At 44.2% G+C, this 24,161-nt stretch overlaps 1 protein-coding gene across 1 annotated transcript in view; it reads left to right on the plus strand.

The window, feature by feature from the left end:
* LOC102388471 (exocyst complex component 6B) overlaps nt 1-24,161 on the plus strand; it is a 177,306-nt gene that overhangs the window by 60,623 nt on the left and 92,522 nt on the right. The window contains exons 13-14 of the mRNA XM_025216643.1: nt 725-866; nt 16,463-16,536. Coding sequence (XP_025072428.1) covers nt 725-866; nt 16,463-16,536 — 216 coding nt within the window. The remainder of the gene's footprint in view (nt 1-724; nt 867-16,462; nt 16,537-24,161) is intronic.

Here is a 24,161-nt window from a genome sequence, read left to right on the forward strand (position 1 = left end):
CCAAAGAGCACCAAATGTGCTAGTTTCAGTCTCCAGAACTGTTCCAACTCCATGCAAGAGAGCTGTGTATAGCCCAAAGTGGGAAACGTATTCGTACCCACTCCACTGCTAATCCAACCCAGTGCTGGAGAGCTGACCTAGCAAGTCTGTTTCAGACCTAATGTTACTGTCCTAGTGGGCATCCCAAATAGGGATGACTCTACTCCTCCTGTCATCAGTGATAAAAACTCCCAGTGATTTTAATGGGAGCAGAGTCAGAATATTAAGAGTTGTCGAAAATCCTGGAAAATAGTCAGATGTCGGTGCATTTATTGATTTGGGCCTGTAGAACGTATGACTGCACATAATGATGCTATTTTGTCCTGAAAACTAAGACACACCTCTAAGGTATGCACTTTTCAACTAGGTGTTCAAAATAAAATTATCCTACAGCTTCAACCTGTTACTTAAGTATTATGACCCTGGTGCTCGTTAGTCTTCTCCACACCCAATAATTTGGGGTTCGGAGCTGTTCTCAGGGGGGATTGTGCATCTTGCAAGTTCTAGTCTTGCTAGAAGGGAATCCTTTTAATGAGGATGGTTGCAACAAACCTTCATACATTTGGGAGCCGTACCAACACCCACAAGCCGAGGGGACGTACTGAAGAGGGTGGTACTGTTTGTTGACAAAAGTGAACTTGTTGATAGCTGGTGCATTTTCTTTAATTTCCCATTTATTTTCCAGGGTAAGGTGGCTCAGACTGCATGTATGTCGGCCTGCAAACACTTATCCACTTCGCTGATGCAGCTGCTGCTGGAAGTTGAAGTGAGGCAGCTGACCCTGGGGGCCTTGCAGCAGTTCAACCTGGATGTGGAAGAGTGTGAACGTAAGGGACAAAATCATTCCATTCATCATGTTTCACCTTGGGTAGTTGTGCGAGCATTGGGACCAGCTGTGCGGGCAGTAAGTTGATTGCAAACACTTACTGAACAAAAGCCAAATGACTTCTCCTTTAAAGTTTTTTACTCTTACGTTACTGTTTTATTAAGTATTTGTGTAGTCCAAACACAGTAGAAGAGGGTCCCCATCCCTTAGGAGCATGTGTTCCACAATAGGGCCAAGTGGAGAGAGTATGAAAACAAGAGGCTTGATAGGCTTGCACTGAAAATATATTACTGGGGCGCCTTCTGTAGTAGGGCTCCCCACATCCCAGGCATGTCTTCTGGTGTAACCTGTACAATCTGAATTTAATTTCTGTAATCGCATCTCTCCGGTTCTTCTCTCTAGTCAAAAGCAGTATCAACAATGACACTCGTTAGGCAGGGCACACAATTCTCTGAAGGACAAGTGGTAGAAACCCCATCAGATGGGCTGTTTAAAGCAGGACTAGGCAAAAATCTAGAGATTATATTTAGGGAATAATCCTGCAGCAGCCAAAAGATGGACTGGTTTTCTAATAGGTCTGTTTTGATTTTTAGCCCAGGTAAGTCCAAGAAACTTTCATTTGAAATCACTGAATGGCACCACAATTGGTGATACCGAGCACGCGTCTCTTATTTATCGTGTTAGCCAAACATTTATTTTCCTGCAGTGAATGGCTGTGATGCTTTTCTTAATTATTCTTCACAATGATTTGATTACCCAATGGGGAGGCAGTAGGATAAGGCATAGACCAGCGGTTCCCAAACTTTTTTCTTCTTGCATACCCCCTTCCAGATTTACCAGCTGCCCATGTACCCCTACCAGCATGTTTTATATTTTAACCCCTTAATAATTGGATTATGATGATGATGATGAAAATTAAATCTGCCATTACACAACTTCTCCAGTGTACACCCTTGAGATGTCTTGCATACCCCCAAGGGTGTGAGTACCACAGTTTGGGAACCCCTGGCATAGACCATACTGTTAGTTGATAACATAATAACACGTGTGCCCTCTAAAGAGCCTGGTCTTTTGCATTTCTACCTTAAAATGTGGCAGTAAACTTTTCATTGGATTAACAGATGGATTAATCATTGGATTCCACTGATTTGGGGAGATGATTTGCTCAGTGAATAGTTTTTAAAAATTTCCTGCTGCCAGTCCCAGAGCCTCACCTGGGTCATGATGCCCAATACAGGTTCTTTCCATCTGCGTCGTTTCCAGTTATAGACATATACATCCACATTGCATGTTACCTTGGTATATGGAGGGCTTGATAGGTATGTTCCAATCTGATGGAGCTATTTTTTTCATTTATTACAAAACCCAAATATTATGTGCATACTCAGTGAGCATGTTGCTAAGTGACAAGGCTGTTTTCACGGCATTTACAAAAAACCCCACAAAACAAGCCCATTCTACATTTCAGACTAATTTTCTCTAAAATTTCACCATATAAAATCAAGCTGTTGTTCTCTTGTTATATCCTGACCCATTTCTACAGTAAATATTGAGCTTCACGATGATGAAACTTCCTCTGCATGGGTTGATGGGCGTTTAAAAAAATAGTTTCAGAAAAACAATATAGGAAACAGTTTCGGGAAAACAAATTATTGTAGCGTTCTGAAAATGCCCACCTCCGCTTTTCTGCCTGGAGTGTGCTGGGCAGGCAGCTGTATCTCAATCTTATTAGACCAGGATGCCGTCAACCCAGTACTGCTCCCATTCAGCTCCACGGCAAAATTGTCACCGACTTGAGTCGAGCAGCATCAGGCCCTGAAACAGTTTGCTGCATTTCACATTGATTATAATCTAGCTTTATAACGTCTTTTTAATAGTCACTGCTTTTCACATCCGGTTAGCATTGCTCATCCGCTTGATTCAGGCAAAATGTGTCCCTGTTGAGTGCCAGGTATAGTTAATGCTGTTTCAGTTAAGCAGCAACCTTTGACATTTCCTATCTGAAGGTTAGATCAGTTCTCGGGAAGGTCACCTGCTTAAATTTCTCCTTCAGTAGGACCCAGCCCGTCTATTCTGTCCCTAATTTTCAAAGTTCTTCTTGAACTCTCTGGGAGTAGGGGCTGAGCGGGCAGCGTGAACTGCACTGGAGCTGCACGATAACGTCACATGCGGTAAGCTAGGTCGCATCTTATTTCGGTTGGGGTGGGGGGAAGTGCCTCCGGTCCCAAATTCTCTGGCTTGTAAATTGTCTCCATCAGCATCTTCTGGCTCCAGCAGCAGCTGTGCTCTCCATCTGCATCCATGGAGGACCAGTCTGTGCAGCTGAAAATAATGGGAAGTGTCCGTCATTAATAATAATTCAGTTCTTTCTTGCTTGGCTGAAAACAGACTTTCGTAACCCTGTCGATCCCCCCGCATTGGTAATGTGGGTCACTAAGCAGCGTCATTTATTCTCTTAAAAACCCCAAACACTAAGTAAAATGGATGACATTTAGTATAGGTTTTAAAAGCCCGATGCCTTAAATTCCATGAGATCTGGAGGCAATTGTTGTGCGAGACAAAAATCAGGGGTACTCAGACATTCAATAGCAGGTGCCGCCAACCTGAGCAGCAGGGGCAGGCGACCTGCTCCGCCCAGCCAAGGCCCGAGATGCCATCTCTGTCAGGAAAATTGAGACGGATGCTGCCGCTCTAACCTTCCTATACATCACTGTCAACCCCGCTGTTTGCCGCGGAGAATGGTAAACGCAGACAAAGTCCTTTCTTCCTTTTCAGCTCGCAGAAAAGCGCGCTCTTCCCCGGCTTGTTTGTCTGGTGGCTTTGCTGACAGCGTGAATGATTTGAATCCTTTTCCTGAGGGGCGGCACGTCAGGGTCTTAATGCAGTGCTAAAAACAAACACAGCCCCATTGCTAGGTGCACCGGCGGACTGAGAAAACACATCGACTGCGGCACAGCTTCTCTACCACGAAACGCGGTGTGCGCTTGTCTGCCTCGGTGTTATGGCTAGCAGTGGATTTTATTTTGCTCTGCCCCTGTCCCTTTGCTCCCTGATGTTTTGCCCAGCAAGGGGGCTTCATTAATTACCTGGAATCGGGACTTGTGGTAGAGCTGATAGCTTTTATTAGACCAACTAGAAGTTTGCAAAAAAAATATAAAATGAATCCTTAATTACCTGAGCATTTTTAAAGGAAAGCTTAGAAGCTCTCTGCACCTTTTTGTAGTGTTTCAGTGTCGCACTATTGCATAGAAACAAGAACCTGTGAGCTAAGGCACATTTTTTTTATTTGCAGTGGATTCATTTTTGCCTAGAGTCAATAATATGCATTTTAAGAAAAAGAATTTATACACCAAATCGCAACCAACTGTGGTGGGTTAAGGTAATAGTAATGCACCAGAGATTCCCGTTTTTTCCAGGCACTTTGCTTTATTTTACAAATATATTTGGTGCCATTTGCCATAGCAGTGGGAGCCATGCAAGATTGAAGCGAACAGGACTACCCGCTGCCCTTAGCTGGTAGATTTAGTAGAACCCATTAGACTCTCCCATATTACCTGCTCTGGGGGAAGGAAAATTATTAGGAAAGAAAATTATGAGCTAGCTGGGTGCCCTTGTTGCAAAGATGGCTAGTGGCATGCTCAGCTGCATCGGTAGGAGCACTGCCAGCTGATGGAGGGCAGTGATTCTTCTCCTCTATTCAGCACTGAGGAGGCCACATCTGGAGTCCCATGTCCAGCTGTGGCCCCCCACTACAGAAAGGATGTGGACACATTGGAGAGAGCCCAGCAGAGGGCAGTGAAAATGGTTGTGGGCTGGAGGATGGGACTGGTGAGGAAAGACTGAGAGAACTGGACTGATTGAGTCTGCAGGAGAGAAGACCGAGGGGGATTGAATAGCAGCCTTCACCTCCCTGCAGGGGGGCTGCAAAGAGGATGGAGCTGGGCTGGTCTCAGTGGGGGCAGATGGCAGGACAAGGAGCAATGGGCTCACGTTGCAGCAAGAGAAGTTGAGGTTGGATATGAGGAAACATTTGCTCATGAGAGAGTAGTAAAGCACTGGAACAGAGAGGTGGTGCAGTCTGCATCCGTGCAGGTTTTGAAGACCTGGCTAGACAAAGCCTTGGCTGGGATGATGTAGTTGGGGTTTGGAGCAGGAGGTTGGAGTAGGTGTGACCTCCTGAGGTCCCTTCAACCCCCATTTTGTACGAGTCTATGAAAATTGGGCCGCAGAACCAATAATCAAGCAGATGCCTGGATCCAAGTGCAGGCATCGCACCAATGCACCAAGCCCGGGTATTTGACACGCAGGAGAAGGGCATGGTCATCGTAGACGCCTCAGTCTGTACTATAAATTCTTCCTCAGAAGTAATGCACTTAGCAGTTTTTTTGGATAGTGCTGTGTGTATTCATAGCATTATGTATAACCATTCATTCATTTTATAACCATCACAAAGAAAGCATTCTGGGGTCTGGAGAGAAGTGGTAAATTAAATAAACATTAAAGACTAAATCTTGCATGCCTTCCTCACATGGGTAGTCCAATGAATATCAGCTGGCTTGGTGAAGTGGAGAGGCAAGCAGGAGTTGTGCTGCAAGCTTGTTTAAAAAAAAATGTATTAGGCTAACTATTGAAGAGAAACTTGTGAAAAGTGAGATCTGTTTTCCTGTGGAATTTCCCCCCTGAGGAAAAGAAACCATATTGCTTGAAACGTCTAAAACTGGCTGGACACAGCTTTGAAGAGAGAAGGAGCCAGCCCTGCACATAAAGGTGGATGAGCTTCTCTTCCAAGTCCAAGCTGTTTCCCAAGAGATGCATTACGTTTGAATGGATTTTTCTTTTTTATGTTCAGCTTTTGTCTTCGGTGCAATGTTGGAAATGCAGGTCTCGCTCAGGATGGGCTTTCGGGTCATCTAGCCTGCTCTCCTAATTCCAGCGGTGGCAAGTAGCAGCATGTTCAGAGGAAGAACGTAAGAAATACGATGGCGATCCATTCCCGGCCCACCCTGCCGGTCTCCAGCTCTCGATTATGTCCTTAATCGTCGAGTTTAATAACCCTTGATGGACCTCTCCTCCCATCTATCTAATGTATTTTTGAACTGAGTTATACTACTGGCCTTCTTAGCATTTAGTGACAGCAGCTCCCACACACGTTGTTGTGTGCGACACCTGCAGAGGGGCACAAGTCATTTTGGGCACCTGTACTCGTGCCGGACATCTGCTCCAACGCGTGCTCGATTAATGGAGTCTGCCAGAGCATGTTAATTAACGTGTCCCAGCAGCCTCCATGTCACATCTGTTCAGCATTCCCGCACTTCAAAATGGTGGTGGGGGCACTTGAACTAAACCTCATTTGATAAGCTTTAGTTCAAGTGCCTCGCCGTCATTTTGAAGTGTGGGACGCTGAATACGCAGGACAGAGTGGTTCTCCGAGAGCAATTAAAGTGTTAGTAAGTCTTTACTAGGAACAACAGACAAGTGACAAATATTATAGCCTTATAGCATTCTTTTCCAGGCAGGTGTAGAAGACCCTTACAGGTAGTACAGTGAGAAGCATCTATTACTTGCACCTTCTTAGTGAAGAGTGAAGGACTAAGTTGTCCAGGGAGATGCAGCAAGTCTGTGATAGTTGAAATTCATCCCAAGAAGTCTGGGTTTCTGCATTGCTCTTTACTCCAAAGAGAGAGCATCTCTATTAAATTAGGAAATAAAGCAGTATATGCACTATATTGTGGGGCCACAATCAAAAAAGCAATGGCCATACTTTTAGGGAAAATGTATTTAAAGAAGGGATTGTGTGCAGACTTCCAAAACTTTCTAATAACCTGAGATTTAACAATGCTTAACGTGGTTCTTTCATTGATATGTGGCTTTTAGCCTAGTTCCATCCTTGGCTTTCTAAAAAATATTTTAGGACCTCCTGTTTCTGAGATTTTTCCAAATCTTGCGTCCCTCAGAGGTAGCTGGAAAGAAGTATAACAACCCAAATTTGGATGTTATGAGAGAAAGGAAGGGAAAGAAAAGGAGGCTGCTATTACTCTTAAAAAAGTATTTTACATCAATGTAACAGATTCCAGTGGTTTTTAAAGCAGATTGTTTTTACAGTACTTGGATCATAAAATAAGCAATTCCATAATCTCTAAAGTCTTTTAACTGCTGTTTTACGAGAAATTAAAAGTGCAGTAAAATTACATTTAAAATTTCATTAAACTCCACATTTTCATTCAAACCACTCATGGGTGTAGTCAATAAGAAACACAGATGTGTTAACCAGTTTGAGGAGTACTACAACCCAATAAGTAAGTCTGCCAGAATGTGCCTATATTGGTCCCAGTGCAACTGTTTACCACCTCATTCTTGGCTACGTTTGCTGGCTCCAGAAATGTTCTCACGCGGAAATCCCGTTATTCATTTAATACTGCAGCCTTCACCCACAATCTTGTGTGCATCCTCCCTTTGCTCGGGTGCAGGTTGCCAACGTCTGTAACGTGCAAAGTTCGCAGCCGGCTGCCCGATGCGCTTTTAATCTTTGACATGTCATACTTCTATTAATTGATGATAACAGAGCTGAACAAAGCATTTCGCAGCATGAACGGAGACCAATACCACGCCTGGAATCCAGATCCCATGCTAACTTCTTCCTTCCTAGCAAACAGTGCAATCACGGGACATTTAATATGCTCTTTCTTGCTCTTTTTTTGTTTTTTTGCTCTTTATATTCAGCGGAAAGAACCTGATCTAAGGGTTTGAGCAAAACGCTTCTACGAGCAAGTCCCCACCTAACTGGTGTCAGCTCTTCGACTGTTACGTACCCCTCCCTTGCCCCCTCCTGTATTTGATGCAGTTTGATGAAATAAATTGGACTGTAGAGAGTGTCCAGGCTGTGGTTATGATGCTGCAGGTAGATGAAACACATGAATAAGCCAACAGAAGGGAAAAGGACAAAACACCAGTACAACAATCATGTTTTTGCATGATAAGGGGAAGCCTTTAATTTGCCAACTGTCTAGCAATATCTGATCGTAGTATCGTGGGCTTCCTTCATCCTCCAGTTAGCTTAATAAGACTTCATTTTCTTTAAATCTGTTCAACTTCTCCTTGTTTTTCTTCCCTGATGATTTTTGTAAACCGATCCCTAAAAGTGCAGCTCACCCTTGCTTGAAACCACCAAGGTGGGAGAATGCAGCTTGAATCCAAATGTTGTTGTACCAGCACTTCACCTACTAAACAGTCTGGGAGGATGTCGGTCCCATCTGTTGGGGCATTCCTAGGTGACAGAGAGCCAGGAAGTTGGGAACAATAAAGCAAAACAGAGAAAGGTGCTACAAAAGCAAGCACGGCTATAATAGAAAGAGTATTGCTTTCGGCACCTGTGGCAAGAGGATTTCTTGCAAGCAAGAAGACCAAGGAGAAGCAAGTCCTCTCCCTTCTTACCATCTCATCTATCAGATGTCAGCTCTGTGCGGAAAAACACAACTTGGCTTCCTAGGACATTAAAAAAAGTTTGCACTGAAAGTTATCTTTCTATCCAAACTTGACCACATAGGTATTCTTGTACACGGCTATTAAATTAGTAGGGTACCTGGAATTAGTGGGAGCAGAAACTGAATTCTTCGGCCTGTGCTGCCTTCTGATGCTTACATTTGTTCTCCTCTTTTTTCCCCCTGCATGAATTTGTCCAGTGGCATATCACTGAATTTCTTAGTGTTGCCTTCTTTTCCCTCTTATGACCTCTCCTTTTAAAGGCTATAAACGAGTAACGGTGGCAATGAAAATGATTCCATGGGGTATTAGCGCATATAAATATTGCACGTAAAAGCACTGATGACTCTATTTATGAGCTATCAAAAATGTATCCATTTGTTTGTTTGTTAGGATGAAACATTTATATGGCTCTCTAAATTAGCACAGCACTTCGTAAAGCCTTATGGGCCTGGCTCAAGCAAACCTTGGGAGCTTTGCAGACTGTCAGAGAGAAATGAGTTTCTCATCAGTAGTTTCATTTCCTACCTCACCTAGGACCTCTTGCTTGGCTCTCATCATGCGGTTCTTGACCTTGCCTCCTCCAACTTCCATCTGCCTCGTAATCGTTTTCTCTCTCCTTTGCCTTTTATATTTATGTGTATGAGCTATTCTCTTCTGTCACCCCTATGTAAGCAGTATTGTCTGCACCACTGCTATTTTTCCACCTTTGTTCAACTCCTCACTCTTCCCCCTCTTCCTCCTGGAGTAGATAATCATTAGAGAAGCTAATTCAGGTCTTCCTAATATTTAGCCCCTGAATGGGTGAGTTCCATTGCTTGTCTTCCTTGCTGGGTTTTGCAAAGCAACCGCTGGACATTTCTCAACTTCGTTCTGTCTGTGAACTGGCTGCGTGTCGACTTTCACTTGCTGACAGACACCAGCCTTTTGTCATACAACTTTTTCATGACCTGCAACTAAACTCATTTCTTCTGCTTTAAAATGCCTGCCAATCTAGCAGGGAGTCGCTCACTATTGCTGCAGGTGCAATTCAGAGCCCTCGGTGTCAGGAAGCAAAGGCACACCTTTACAACACTTAGTAGGTTTATTCTTGAAGATGCAACTAGATGCCAGACTCTTTTGTTCCAGGGTGTGAGGAACGGATGTTTTTTTATTGAATCTGATCCAGTTTGTGTATATTGAATTCCCTGAAATTCTAAATATTGGATGAAACATTGAACATTTAGCTGTTGCAGAGAGAATTTTTTCAAAAGGTTGTTGGATTGGAAAGCTATCAAGAAAAATTAAAGGTCAATAATAAAATTGTGATGAGGGATGTTCATACATCCGGCAGAATTTTCAGATGCCTATTCTGCAGGCCCCTGATCAACCTTTCCATCATGGCTCCTTACCTCTTTCTCCTGAGGGTCCCCAGTTCTCAAAAGCTTTGCATTTTGCCCTGATTATGTACTGCTCAAGTTGCTTCAGTGGCCCAGAAAATCTTGGAGGGTTGATGCTTAGAAGCCCTCTGTCATTGGTAATCTGCTCGGAGCCTGCTTTAAGGAGAAAGCATTTTAAGATGGGTATATTCAGTTTCCTTAGAGATTGCAGTTTGGTGTCCGGCTCCCCCGAAAGCCAGGACATGATTTGTTCTTTGTGTGGGAACATTAGTCCCCGTTTTGGTGGTTGTACTGGGGAACATGGTGCTTGTGACTTGGTTTGTTCTTCCCCAAGTGCCCAACAGTTCAATGAAACAACAGCCTTTAAGAGCACCATGGAAAGGAGACCCCAGATCTCGTCACAAAAGCCAAATCCCAACTATCCTGCATGGAGGTCAGTCTTCTCCCCATGAAAACTGCCCTGTCTGCCACAGGATTCGCAGCAAACTCAACCGAGCAGATGTTCCTTAGACATCTTTCATCCAGGGGCCAGCAAGTGGGACGTTCCAGTTCTTGTCGGGGACCCTCGTCAGGCAGCCCAGCTGGGGTTAATTGCTCAAGTAGCCACACCTGTGTTGTCTCTGGCTAATGATCCTTGCCTCACTTAATGACCTGGCTAGCTTCCCGACTGGCGCGTGGGAGCGCTGCATAGCCATTTAGTCCCAGCCGTGGCAGCCGACTTGTAGGCCAGCCAGCCGTTCTGACCCAAGTCTGGCTTGGCAAGCTTCCTGGTCCCCATGCCCGATGGCTTTCCTGGTTCCTGACCCAGGTTTGGTTCTGATCTCAGACTTTGATCTTGAACTTGGTAACTTGACATCTGATTCCTGGACCCAGCCCTTGCCCTGTGTCTTGGAGCCTGCCCCTGGATTTCTTTCCAGACCTGGTAATTTGCCTCCTGACCTCTGACCCAACTCCTGTCCCCTGTGTTCCCTCAGCCATTCGGATGGACCACCTAGGTCCCTAACAGTTACTGGATACGCTGCCATCCAAAATGTGTGCGTTGTGTCCGCTAGCAGCTCTAAGATGCAAAGGCGAAGAGGGACTCTTGCATTTGTCGCCCGAATGTCTGCCTTGGACCTGTTGGCCTCAGATCACCAGAGCTCTCCGCGAGCAGCATGCATTATGTTTGTGGGCACACTGTGGGGTCTGAAACTCCTATCCAATACTCAACAGAGTTACTGTCTGGGCTGCAAGACCTTATTTCTACTACTCCTCTGCTTCCAGGTGTGCCGATTTTATCCTTGTTCCTGCTTCCTTATTATTAATGCCTACCCAGCTACTCCTCCCCTCCTAGCGTTGTCCCAGCCAGATGAACTTACTTCTCTCCTGTTTACAGTTTCTTTAATTTTTATCATATTTCCTCCAACTCTTCATGACTGTTTCTTTCTCCTGCTACCTCTTGCTTCCATCTCACCCAGTGACTCGTAGTATGGAGCTGGCTGAGGAGGGAGGGATGCTCCTCCTTCCATTATTATTTGAATCCAGACTTCCAAGCTTCTCAGATTAAGCTATCTTTCTCTCCTCCAAAACAGGAAAACTGCCCTTCCTTGTTCCTGTTGGGACCCAGAGGCCTTTGGGGCCTGGGTTTGGGGTTTTTTGTTTTTGTTTTTAACTCCGATGCTTGGCATAGTCCCCATACCTGGCAAAAAGACCCGTAGCAGCATTGGACGTAACATTCCCAAAGCAGGGGAGAGGGAGATCTTGGATGGCTCGAATTGGAAACCCTACTTTAGTGCGCTTGAAACAATGCAAAACGTGTAGCTGTGAAGTGCAAATATATATCTGCCTTGCAAAACTGGCAGGAAAGTTTGCCAGCCTCCGTACAAAATCTCCTCCCTCACTTATAATAAAGAAAAAATGTCTAAATTGAACGGTCTGGGGAAATGGGAATACTAGGAGTTTGCAAGTGGTTGGGTGTGACTATATATAAAATTTAATTGACTGACTGTGTGTGTGTGTGTGTGTGTGTGTGAGAGACAATACCTACCCCCACACACCTTATACTTTCATAACATATGCATGTCTGTGCATATATGTGTACACACATTTATTATGCAAGTGTATATGTATAGACACTTAAATTCTGTGGGAATCGAGATTGACAGATGGGGTGGGATGAAGAGAGAGTGTATGTAAAATATTTGTGTGTGTGTGTGTGTGTGTGTGTGTGTATGTATATGTACATGTACATGAGAGCTTGCTTGAGTATTCATTGAAAGTTGTATTGGCTAGCTACTTCTATTCAGTGGATATAATCCTTGAGTGTATTGGATTTTTATCGTCAATGTATACCAATATATTCCTTATCAACTTGCCCACACCATTACGTAGTCTTCGTGTGGCACATGCATTAGAAAAGCCTTCCCATTAAAATAGATAGTTTTAGGAAAAAAAGTAGCCAGCTGTGTTTACTTTTAACTACTCAATCTAGACGAGAGTCTGCCTATACTTGCTGTGTACCGGGTCTGGAAAAAAAAAATCCTTCATTCTGTGTAATTAATTTACAGTGGATGCTTTTTTCCCTTGTTTGTTTGAACTCTTTATTCTTTGTTCATTGTAAAGGGCTTAACGGTTCCTGTCCCTCGATTCTTTCATCGGTGAAATGTTTTGGAAGAGAGGTTAGAGTCCCTCTGTAACTTGCCCTGGGTGGCCCTAGCCTGTAGGCCTTGCAAAGACATTACTTTTTTGGCCTGAACACAAGTCTCTCAAACCTTTAGCCTGGCTAAATGCTTTGTACAAACAGCTGCATACTGATCTGCTCTATTCTCTGGTGATTTTCTGCTCAAGGGGCCGTACTGTAGGTGGCTTGCTCTATCTCGCCACTTGCCTTGGTAGTGGAGAAAGTACAATAAACGAATCCGACAGTGCCGAGGCCACCGCCGCGCTTGGTTGTTCCGAGAAAATTATACTGAAATCTGATTGAGGAGATTAAAACCAAGAAGAACTGGCTGTGTCTTTTCCCCCAAAGCTGTTCTTCTTTTCTTCTCTTCTTTTTCTTTCTAAGGACTTTGTGCGTTTCCTCTTCTCAAATAAGTCTGCAGCATTAGCATGTAAAATGTGACCTATGATTACCAAAGGCACCGCTGCCCCATGCGGTAACTGTGGTGAAACACCCCACTCATTCTTGCTCCGGTCCCTGGAAGTCAGTTTACCCGGTGGTACCCGTTCTTCCACTGCATAAGCAATATTATTGATTTCATGTGTGTGGCCATACAAATAGTCACAGCCATGATGATATCCTAGGCCATTACACTTCTGGGATATCAGGCTGCATTATTAGTGTAAGGTGTGCCCCTTAGCATTGCTTTATGACAGCAACCATTTAAACCAGTCTACACTACAGGGAATGTTTCCTACAGTAGTGCTATTACATGGTTTTCTCCTGCCTGTTCGGATAGCATAATAGAAATCATACCCATGCATGATTTCTTGGATTTCCACAAATCCTAGAGATCATACCCATGTGAAAGCTGTTTCACCGAACTCTTTTATATCCCTTTAAAGACAGAGTTGTAACAAGCTTCTTAAATGAATCCAGCTAGAGCCAAGAGTGCTTACCTGAATTACCACGGGGCATTGTCTTGAAGTGTCCCTGAATAAATCGGAGCGATGACCCTTTCGCATCTGATGAAGATCATTCTCTGATAGTAAAGCACAAGTAGCTTTACAAATCCATGGATATCAATGGATTTGTGCCAGTTATGAATTTTCTAATTGAATGTACAGATCTTGCTTAGTTTCTAGCAACTGTTGAAGTTCAAAATCTGATTTCTTTCAAAGGAGGAGGCAAGGTAGATTTGTACCTTTTTGTAGACAAAGTACAGCAGAGATGTAGAGTATGAGCTTTCATGACACGGAGCTCACATTTTTTTGAATGCTGGCTCAGCTATAGTTACATCACAATTTTCCTCTTGTCCAGAATGGGGATTAACATACCCCCGTCTCACTCAGGACCCTTTCCTTTTCGTATTCGTTGTAGGTGACACAGAGGATTTTTAGATAATTCTCTCTTGATGATATTTCTTCATGCATGCATGGGAAACCAGAAGGCTGTTTCCTGTACCTTAGATTTTTGTGGTAGCTGGCTTTTTGATCTGTGTTTTTAGGCTTGTTTGGGTTTTGGGTTCATACGATGTGCCCAGGTGCTGCAGTGCTGATCATAGGACAGATTTGCGAGGGTGAAATTTGCCTATTGGAAAAAGGCCTATGCCTCGCTTCTCCCCACCTCCGGATGATTTCTGCCATTTGCACATGGATGAATTTCACTCTGTTAAAGACATTAATGTTTTTAAAGTGCGTTAGAATATTGTTTTAAAATAATTATTAACATAGAATCAATTTAAATAATTTATTAGGATAAATTTAGGTTTTTTCGGGGCAGTTTGTAGCCCCTGCATGGCAGCACTGCTCAGAAGTGAACAGAAACCCAGCAGCCTATTTTCAGTTGAAATTGCAAGTTGTATACAAGTAATCAAGAGCCTTCTTCAAGCTGGGATGCTAAATTAAAAGCTTTCAGATTCATATTTAGGCACTATCAAAGACAAACCTTTTGTTCCCAGGCAGTTTAAATGATGTCATTAAAATTTAGGTTAAAAAAATAAAACCAATTTTGTGTTAAATTATCTGGGTTTCTATCGGTAGCACAAGTAAGGAAAGTTGATTTGGTTTACATGTCTGTTAACCTGAGTGTCTGAGTGAATTTGATAACAAGGGAATTTGGTTTAATTTTCCAAAGGAAAATATTTTATTCCATTACCATACCACGGTGACAGTTGCTTAAGGAAGGATAGACAGAGATAATTATTAATGCCAGAACTGTTTTTTTTGGTGTTTTTAAAACATTGAAAAGTAATATGAGACACCTGACCACTAGCTGTCATCCTTTTTTTATTTTTTATTTTTTAAGATATACTCTCCATGTTTTTTTAGGATATGCTCCCTCCAAAATTTTACCGTAAAGATCAGGTAACCAATAGGCAACTTCTGTGTTCATGCCAGAAACCACAGAATTTGGCCAAAAGGCAGTATCCTGAGCATCTCATTTATACACGTTGCCCCTACCAGCCTGCGGGACTTCTCGTATGATTAAGGCAAACGATGGAGGGAGACTTTCAAGGGAAAGGGCCTGCAGAGGGAGGTAGGAAGCACTAAGGGCTTTGTAGTAAACCCTGCACGAACCCTCGGGGCTTTCTCCACTAATGAACGCAGGACTGGCTAGGGCTTTTGGGACCACCGTGTCCAGTGCTCTGCATTTACAGGCAGTCCTTAACCATAGGAGTCCTCAAAATTGCCACTTTGACTCCTCACCCACAGCTACAAGGAACCGAATCCGAAGATGCAGATGGGAATTAAAAGCTTGTTCTGCTTCCTCAGCATCTTCCTTCTTAGGGGCATGAGTGTGGTGCTGAGGACATTGGCCCAAGTGCCAGCACATGATAAATAACTGGCCTGAAGAGACTCATAGATACTGGGCTTTGGGATGATTTTGCTTAAAACATGATGCTCAGAGTATTTTCTTCATCTGTCCCCTCTTTCTCAACTATGACAACAAATAAACATCAGCTCTTAGAAATGAGCTGTCCGTGAGTCGGACATACCACAAGCCAATGGACGCAACGAAAGGCCGCTCTAGCTGTGATGGCCTCTTGACGTGTGGTCTTTCCGAGTGACTTTTCAAGGACCGCATCCTCCTGGCTACGATGGGGTTGAGTTGAGATTGGCACTCTGGCCATTACCGCCGTGCCCAAATGAAGCCCTGATTTGATATCAATGTTGAACACTTTGCTTGATGAAGTTGGGGGAGTTCAAACGGTTGCAAGCATGCCTTCCACACGCACGCTCAGCAGAGCGAAATATGGCTATTAGCTTCTTCATGGCAGTTTTCAACGGAGCTGTTAAATGGCTGCAGCCAAGGTTCCCTAAAGTGAGATCATAATGCACGGTCCCTGTTGCTGGTTTTCGGCTCGAGTTTAAACAATACGTTGGAAGAAAAATAAACAACGTGCGTATGAAATTGGGGCCAGATTACACCAGAAAGAGGCAAACGCAGCCTTGGAAATGTTCTCTTTGCTTTATGAGTCAACGTTATTCAGATGTCAAACGTCCTCATCCAAAATAAATAAATAAGCCACATAATCGGAGCGATTCTTCCCATTTTGGGGGCTCGTATACTGGCAGTAGTGCACCATACCAGATAACGCAGATAATCTGCCGCAGAATAATTAGTGATGCGGCTGGGCATATTTTTTTGATGAATGCTTATGGAACCTGGTGACAGGCGTGAAATTAGAAAATTCCTTCAGCGCCCTAAAATATAAATAGCTTTCGGAACTGAAAAGAGTTTCACAGCTGAAGATTTTGTGTTGAGAGGAAAAACTTTTCAACCCCCACCCCCCTTTCTTCTTTGCAAGTTGTTTGTCCATTCACAAAACAAATACTCTGAAGCCCAGTGCGGCTCATGGGAATAAATTTCAGGTCGAATTAGTACAGTTTCCTTGCTGTCAGGACGGTGGAATTAATGGTGTTTTGATGACACGAATTTTGAAGGGTGAACAAAGAAGCTGAAGGGAGGGAGACATGACTCCTTAGAAGCGCGGTCCTCCTCTCCCCCAGTCTCTCTTGTCTTCCTTGTCATCCGTCTGCCAATCTCCCTGTCCATGGTTAGTTAAAGGCGCTTTTTATCCTCTTTTCTTTCCCACAGAGTTTGCCAGATCCGGGCCAGTGCCTGGGTTCCAAGGGGACACGCTGCAGTTGGCCTTCATCGACTTGAGACAAGTAAGTCTTTGTGTTTTTGTTTTTTGTTTTTCTTTTAAGATGTGTGACTGAAGACCATCAGGTCTTAAGGAAAAGGGAGGGGAGGGGAAACGGCATTTGGGGATTCACGCCAGAGACCTATATTCTCCCTTCCCCCCCGCTCGAGGCCACCTCCTTGCTTTAGCTATCTGGGGTCCTTGGGATGGCGGAGGTGAAAAGGGCCGATGGCGTGCGAGGGAGGTAGAAAGACGCGAGTGACCCTAGGCGATGGCCAATTGTGCTGCCGTTGGCTTCTGCAGACATGGCAAAAAAGATAGCTCTGAGACTCTCCAAGCTGACACTAAGCAGGTGTTGCTAACAGAGAAGGCAGTGATGCAGAGACCGCCTGCGTGGAACACTTTTGTTCGCAGATAATGCCCGGAGAAGCATTTCAGGAGGGCGAAGGAATTTGCATTCTGGGTTGTGCAGGGAGGGTCTATGTGTCTGTCTTTTTTTTTTCCTTTTCTCTTTATTCCCTGCCGCCCTCCCCGACTCCTTCTTTCACAGACGGTCCCCAGCCATGAATGACTAAGTGGCTGTTTATGACGATGATTACAACAGGCTCCGCCCACTGATGCCTACCTCCCGAGGGACCCCGTTATAGCCATGTTGACCATAGCAGGTACCGAGGCACTGCTAGGGCTTGGCAAGCCGACTTAGGGGAAAGGCCCATTCTAGCAAGCCATTTGTTCTGGATAGAAATGGGCGTTATTGATATACCAGGCAGGGGGAAAAAAGTAAGCCAGGCCTGTCATCTCTTGGCACCGAAGATGGATGGGGTTGGATAGAAAGTCTGAATGAAGTAAGACTCGATGACTGATGCTTCTCTCCTATTAAAACAATCTTTTTTTGTCTGTTTAGACCCCTCTTCTTTGTGTGTCCTGCCATAATGATGCAGTGCCTCTTGTTGTCAGGGTTGACGTAGCTTGCATTCTGAAAACGTTCGAACGCACGGGTTATTTCTTACATCTGCATAATCCCTTCGATCTATGATCTCCTCGCCACCGTGACTCTGAACAGCTTTTCCCTCCTAATGGATTTGAGACTCTTCTCCAAGTTGGATTGATGCTTGGTGCAGTTTGTCCTCCTGCGATCCTTGTGCGAAGCTGCATTAGGTTCCATAATAATAATGATAATAGTAATGGGACTTCATAAACTCATTTACACTTCAAAGTTCAGTTCTTCGTGGTTCCCGGGCCTGTTCAATAAGGTACTTGGGCATGCCATGAAACCTAAAGTCCATTTACAAAATGGTCTTAGATGCTACGCAGAATACAAATACATTGCCATTTCTGTATCTGATACTTTTACCTAGATACGGCATTTTGGCAGTGTGGAGCTGTCTTTAAAGTGCACATGACCCTGATGTATTAGGAAATCTAGAGGATTTGGTCCTTCTCCAGATGTGTAAGGATGAATAAGGGGATTTTGCAGAGGGAGGTTGTGGCTTTCCAAAGAATGAAATGCCTTCAAAATTGTTTCCCGGAGGTTTAGTGTTAGCTGCAAGCTAGTGCATGTGAAAGGTTAATATGGTTCCTAAGGATAAAATGCAGGCCACTGAATCCAATCTGAACCAGGAGGTGGCTAAAGGATGGTCTTCTCAGCGTTTCTGCTCCTTCATGACTAAGAAAACTGATCCAGAGGAGAGTAGTTAGGTTTGTTGTCTGAGTTCCTGTTCCAAGGTGTATTCCCAATCTCTTTTTTCATGTATGGTGATACTGGGATGATGTAGTTGGGGCTGGTCCTGCATTGCAGGGGGTTGGACTAGACGTGACCTCCCGAGGTCCTTTTCAATCCTCATTTTCTGTGATTGTAGAGTGATTTCTGTTTAAATATGGATCTTCGGGGGGGGTTTTCATGATTTTGTCCAAACGGACCTGAGCCAGGGACAGGGTAAATTCTTGATTCACTTACACAGCCGAATGAAGTCTTCAGGTTCAGGACAGGCAGCATCCCATTATCTTATGAGCTTCATGAGTTACTGATACAAGGAGGGTATTGCTCAAGTAGTAGATAATCCTTGTGTGTCATTCTGAGACCTGTGGACTGGCCTATAATTGATTTTTATTTTATTTTATACCGGGCCACGCTTGACTCTTTAATACACAGGACAAGTTCCCTGCGTCTCTTCTCTCCTCTCTGCAACCTCACTGCGATTCTGATCATTTCATGAATTGTCTGTAGCTAACTCCCTGCAGCTAGGACTTCTCCAAACCAGGGTTCACCAGCCCAGAGCTTTTTGCAGGACCATCGGACATACCGATAGAGAGGAAAACAGATGGAAGGAAGGATGCATGATGGTTACAGCAAATACAGACCATGTTTTTTTAAGCTGTGCTTGTCTGGCAATGGATTTTGTTTCTCTTCGTTGGCTGTTTTTTCTCAAGTCACTTACCATTAACACAATATTGATTTTAAACAGCGCTGAATGGAAGGAAGATACCAGTTAAAAGTGTGTGTGTGTGTGTGCGTGCGTGTATTCGACCTACTCTGCTGTTTTCAGGAACTGTAGTGTTGTTGTTTTTAAAGGGATGCTGCCAACTTAATATCTAGAAGTCTTTTAACCTTTCATTAAAAAAAAAGTGTAGTTTCAGGTCTTGTACCTACCTCTGAGTTGTCCTGCCAACTTCTGTGGTTTTACAGTGACATTACCTGTTTTTCAAATGCTGTTCCTGTCTTCTGTGGGGAAGTGAAAGAACCGCACGGAGAAGGAAAACTCACTAATTCACTGTGAAGGGGAAAACATGACTCTACGAAATGCTATCCAAAGTAAAGTGGCAGAATTGAGAATCACTGTGTTTTCATCTAAGTCTTTCAAAAATGGTAGTTCTTGGCCGTTGCAAAACAATAGTAGATAGGAAGAGTGTTTTAGAGCAATGTGAGATTTAAGTCCCATGAAACGAATGGCCAATAAATGCATTTCCTGGTGCAACATCTGAACTTGAGCGCAGATGAATAAATGCACGTCTCGGAGATGAATCCTTGTAAGAAAAACATTAAACTTCACAGTCTGAATGCACCAACGTCCCTGTTAATTCTAATGCAATAAACTCTTAATAAATGAGTACATTCTTCCTTTATAAAGGAGAGGGCCCTGATGCTCCTCTTTATTGGAGGGAATTGGGAGCAGCTTCACCCCTGCGTGGCACAGCAGAGTTGATCTGAGCTGCTGCTCTGCTGCCAGAGGTTGATTTCAAGGCTCCGGCTTAATAACGAGAATCAGAACCAGTCCCTGAAACTTCAGCCCCATGACTGATTTTTCCTCCTATGCAGGGTCGGTTTTAAATCTATCAACACCTCTAATCTAGAGATAAGGTAAACAGTTGCATCTCATCCTGCTGCAAAATGTTCTTTATATAACAGCTGCCCCCTGCAGAGATACTCAAGTTTTTGTGTCTTTAAAGAGGAAGGTATAGGAAGATTTTTCCCTTCTCCTTTAAAAGCAGGCTTAATCCCCATTTTATGTAAAACCTTGGACTGAAATTTGGTTCCCTAAATGTGGTTGGTTCTGAAAACATATTGGATAAAGTTGACCAAGTGATTTCGGCTCCCAAGTCTCCTCGTCGAAAGTGGTGTGGACTTTTAGTAGTCTGAAAAGCGTCGATGACTTCCTGGAAGATTTGGTGTCGGCCCCAAGCGAGCATACGCCTGAAGTTCACTACTGTGCTCTCCCCATCTCTTAGCCAGCTGGAAGCATTTTAGCTTTTCATTTTAATGGGTTTATTGTAGGAAGGCTGGTTGGAGAAGAGGGTTTTACATTTTCCTCTGAAGCTGCTGCCGTCTGGGGCTATCCTGATCTTTCCTCGAAGCCAGCTCAGCAGTCCTGGCTAGTTTCCAAGAAAACTGTCTCCTGCACTTGCCAATTTTTTTTTTTCCTCTGGGCTCCAAAGGGTAACCATCTTACCCAGATGACAGAGGGGTCCTCACTGCAGGGTCTTACATTTGCCGAGTAGGTTTTGAAATCTCTGTCAACTATCCAGTGGAGGTGCAGACTCGCAGGAAGACTCCATCTTTTGCTCACTCTGAAGGTTTTTAGGGTGTGGGGAGAAGTGCCCCTGTCACTTGTTGTAGCCTTTGCAACAGTAGTTCCTGGGCAGAGCTCGCGAACGTGAAAGGCACCTCTTCAAATCCCTTTGGTGGACTGAGTGCTAGCCAGCTTCTGACTTTGAGGGTATAACTGCCATTTTGCTTACCACTCATCACATGGCAAACATTTTAATATGTTCTTTTTACTGCGTTTCAAAGCCAATTGTGGTTATTGTGGGTTTGTGTTGGATGACAGCCAGCGACCAATCAGAGGTCTCGCTCTGATGTATTTAATATTTTTCTCATTATCTCTGATACAAATACTTAACAATAAAAGAATGCATCCCTCAAGTATACCGTTCCCTCCCTGCCCCCCCCGTCTTCCCATGTTACCTGTAGAGATGCAAGTCAGCTGCTTTTTTTGTGCAAGAAGCATGTAATGAGTTAAAAATGGGATACAGGCAGTCTTCGGACTTATGACACAATTGGTTTCTGAAAACTGCATCTTAAATCGAAACGTCGTAACTCGGAACCGATTATTTTTTTTCCCCCCATAGGAACAATGTTATAAACAGGGATTGGTTCCTGAACCAAGGCCCAATACCCGATTTTTCACCAAAAGTAACCCAGAATTTTGTACTCAATCAATTATAGATGAGTAATATAGCTACGTGACTGGATTTATATTGTAAATAGCAATCACGTTGATTTGGAAGGACTTCTTTGAGGTGACTTTGCTGGACTTTTTGAAGGGCTCTTGGCTAGAGTCTTCTCGGGAGTCTTGGCTGCAGGTTTGTCTGCTTTCTTAAAGTGTCCGAAAAAGTTTGGACGGCCGTTCTCCAGGGAGACGGGCGATGCAGCCTCCTTGTTCGCTGGCCTGGCATGGCATCGGATTAAGCATCGTAAAGTTGAAGCTAACGTCAGAAAGTCGAAACAGGGGTGGCAGTTTATAAATGTCTCAAGTGCCGTTCGTTGTAACTCGAAACGTTTTAAGTCGAGGACTGCCTGTACATCTAAATAACCCGTTGGCCACTTACATGGGAAGACAGAGGTCATTATAATGTTACTTGATGAAAAGCAATAGTTTTGAAACGTATAGATTTCCGATTTAGACTTTTTTTTAATATATATTTAGTAGATTTTCATAGATTTCGTAGACATTCGGGCTGGAAGGGACCTCGGAAGATCTTTGAGTCCAGCCCCTGCCCCAGGAGCAGGAGGTCAGGTGGGGTCATAGGATCCCAGCAAGATAAACGTCCAAATGTCTCTTGAAAGCGTTCAGAGTAGGCGCTTGAACCGCCTCCGGCCGCAGGCTATTCCAGACCTTGGGGGCTCGGACAGTAAAGAAGTTTTTCTTTATGTCCAGCCTGAAACGGTCATGGAGAAGCTTTATATTAAAATCTGATCAAATTAAAAATGTGCAGGTTTAGTTGCTCCTTTTCCAAAAGGCTCTCGTCACCTTCCCTGCTCTCCGCTTTGGGTTCTGCTGGTCAATTTTGTGCTGGAAGCAAATGCACTCCCAGCTGCCCTTGAAAGATGGGAGCATAATGCCGTGGCCATGCAAAAGTGTCCTCGGACAGTAAGCCCCGATTCTTCCATTTGTTGTAGGTAAATTTGGTTTACCACGCGGAAACGTGTTTGTGCCCGTAGTCCTGGGCCATGCCTTGACAGGGGCCCCCACTCTCCAAATAAACGTGGTGATGTATAAAAACACTTGTTACATGCAAAAACCAGCTTAATTCTTTCTTTGCTAAAATACATATAAAGTCAAAGAGAAGCAAGGCTGGAAGGGACCTCCAGAGGTTATCTAGCCCACTCCCCGCTGGGTGAGGCAGGGTCACCCCTGCCAAACCATCCCGTACCAATCCATTGTGCTAACCTCCTTGCAACACTACGCAGTCAACCCTCACAACCACAAAACATGACGCCCTTGCCTGGTAAAGCAGGGGGACCACAGCAGACAATGTCTTGCTTATGTATGCAAAGTTGCTAAAATATGTTGGGTAGATCCCAGGAAGAGGGCCATGCCCCCCACCAGAGAGGAAGGCAAAGCCCTCCACAGTCCGTACCAATCTGACCACGGGGTAAAATTCCTTCCTGACCCCAGATACAGCGATCAGTCTGACCTTGAGCTGAGGGACGTGACCCTCTAGCCAGGAAACTCTGGGTGTAAGTCCCAGCAGCAGTGTTGGTGCAGTCTAGTCGAATTCTCCAGCCTGGGCTGCAGCCAACACCCAGTGCTTTTGAGGGAAGTTTTAAAAGAATACTCGGACATATGTATCTGCAGGAAGGGAAAAAATTCCTTCCTGGTCCTGTGAGGGAGCCAGCAAAGCATAGTAGCACGAGAAATATCCATGATCAAATATAGGGAGGCAGTGGAATAAATGCCTGGGGAAGTTGTGGACTCCATCACTGGAGGTGTTCAAAAACAGAGGTTGGGCAAGCATGGGTCAGGGGTGATCCAGGTGTAGTTGTACCTATATTCGATCATGGATATTTCGACATAGGATTTCCGGTCTTAATTCTGCAGTTCCCTGACTGGCTGTGTTTAAGATAGTCATTATGTTACCTCAAACATGGCTTTCTGGAGTTCAGTTATGCTCAAATAATACCTCTGGGCCCCTAATTATTTTTGCTACTCTTCCCTGGATCCCCTCCACTTGGTCAACATCTGTTTAAAGTAGTAGCATGTTCATGGTTGATGATCATGTTTGTCTTGTTAGAAACCAAGGGCCACTTCAGAATGGCACATGATGCACTACATACTTCTTGCAAACATAGATTAAGACATAGTTCCTACCCTGAAGATCAGTTTATAATGTAAAGAGGCAGCACAGGCAAAAAGGGTAAAAGAAATGGATGCAACATGCAGCTGACAGGATATTTCCTAATAAATAGCATCTGGTGGTATAGCACTCAGTCTGGTGGTGATGGTGCTTTCCAAAGGATTTACAAGGGGCAATTGCATTGGGCTTGTATAGTAACGATTCAGTTGCCTTTGTCCTCTGACCTAATGCCTCTGGTTTATGAAGTCCAAAATTGCGCAGATTTCTCTTACTGCTAAATCACTGAAGCAGGACCTTGATTCCCCTGCTTTATCTGTGGCAGACTAGGGCGTTATGTCTATGTTGTGTCAGGGTTGACGGTCATCTTGGGTAGAGTCTGTATTATGGCTTGCATAGGATGGCTTGGATAGTATCGGCTATGATGGCATTGGCTATGATACTGTGTTAGGGTTGATCCTTCCTCAGGCCGGCAGTTGGACTAGATGACCTGTGGAGGTCCCTTCCAGGCAACTTCTCCATGATACTCAATGATGTTAGAGCAGCACATATCTGAATTGTTCTCTATTATCAGCCCAGGGGCTCTTGAAGCATTAGGGCCTTCCTGGATTCCTCAACATTTACTTTCCCCTCAAAAATGATCTGAAATCAGACAATCCAATGCTAATTTCATATTCATGCCTACAGGTCAGTATTTTCAAACATAGGCACTGACTTCAGACTTCCAGATCTGTATTTTGGATCAGGCGCCTGTCTTTTGAAGATATATCCTCTAATCCTTTGTTTGAAAGTAGGACA

Source organism: Alligator sinensis, unplaced genomic scaffold (genome assembly GCF_000455745.1).
Source record: "Alligator sinensis unplaced genomic scaffold, ASM45574v1 scaffold12_2, whole genome shotgun sequence".
Lineage (NCBI taxonomy): Eukaryota > Metazoa > Chordata > Crocodylia > Alligatoridae > Alligator > Alligator sinensis.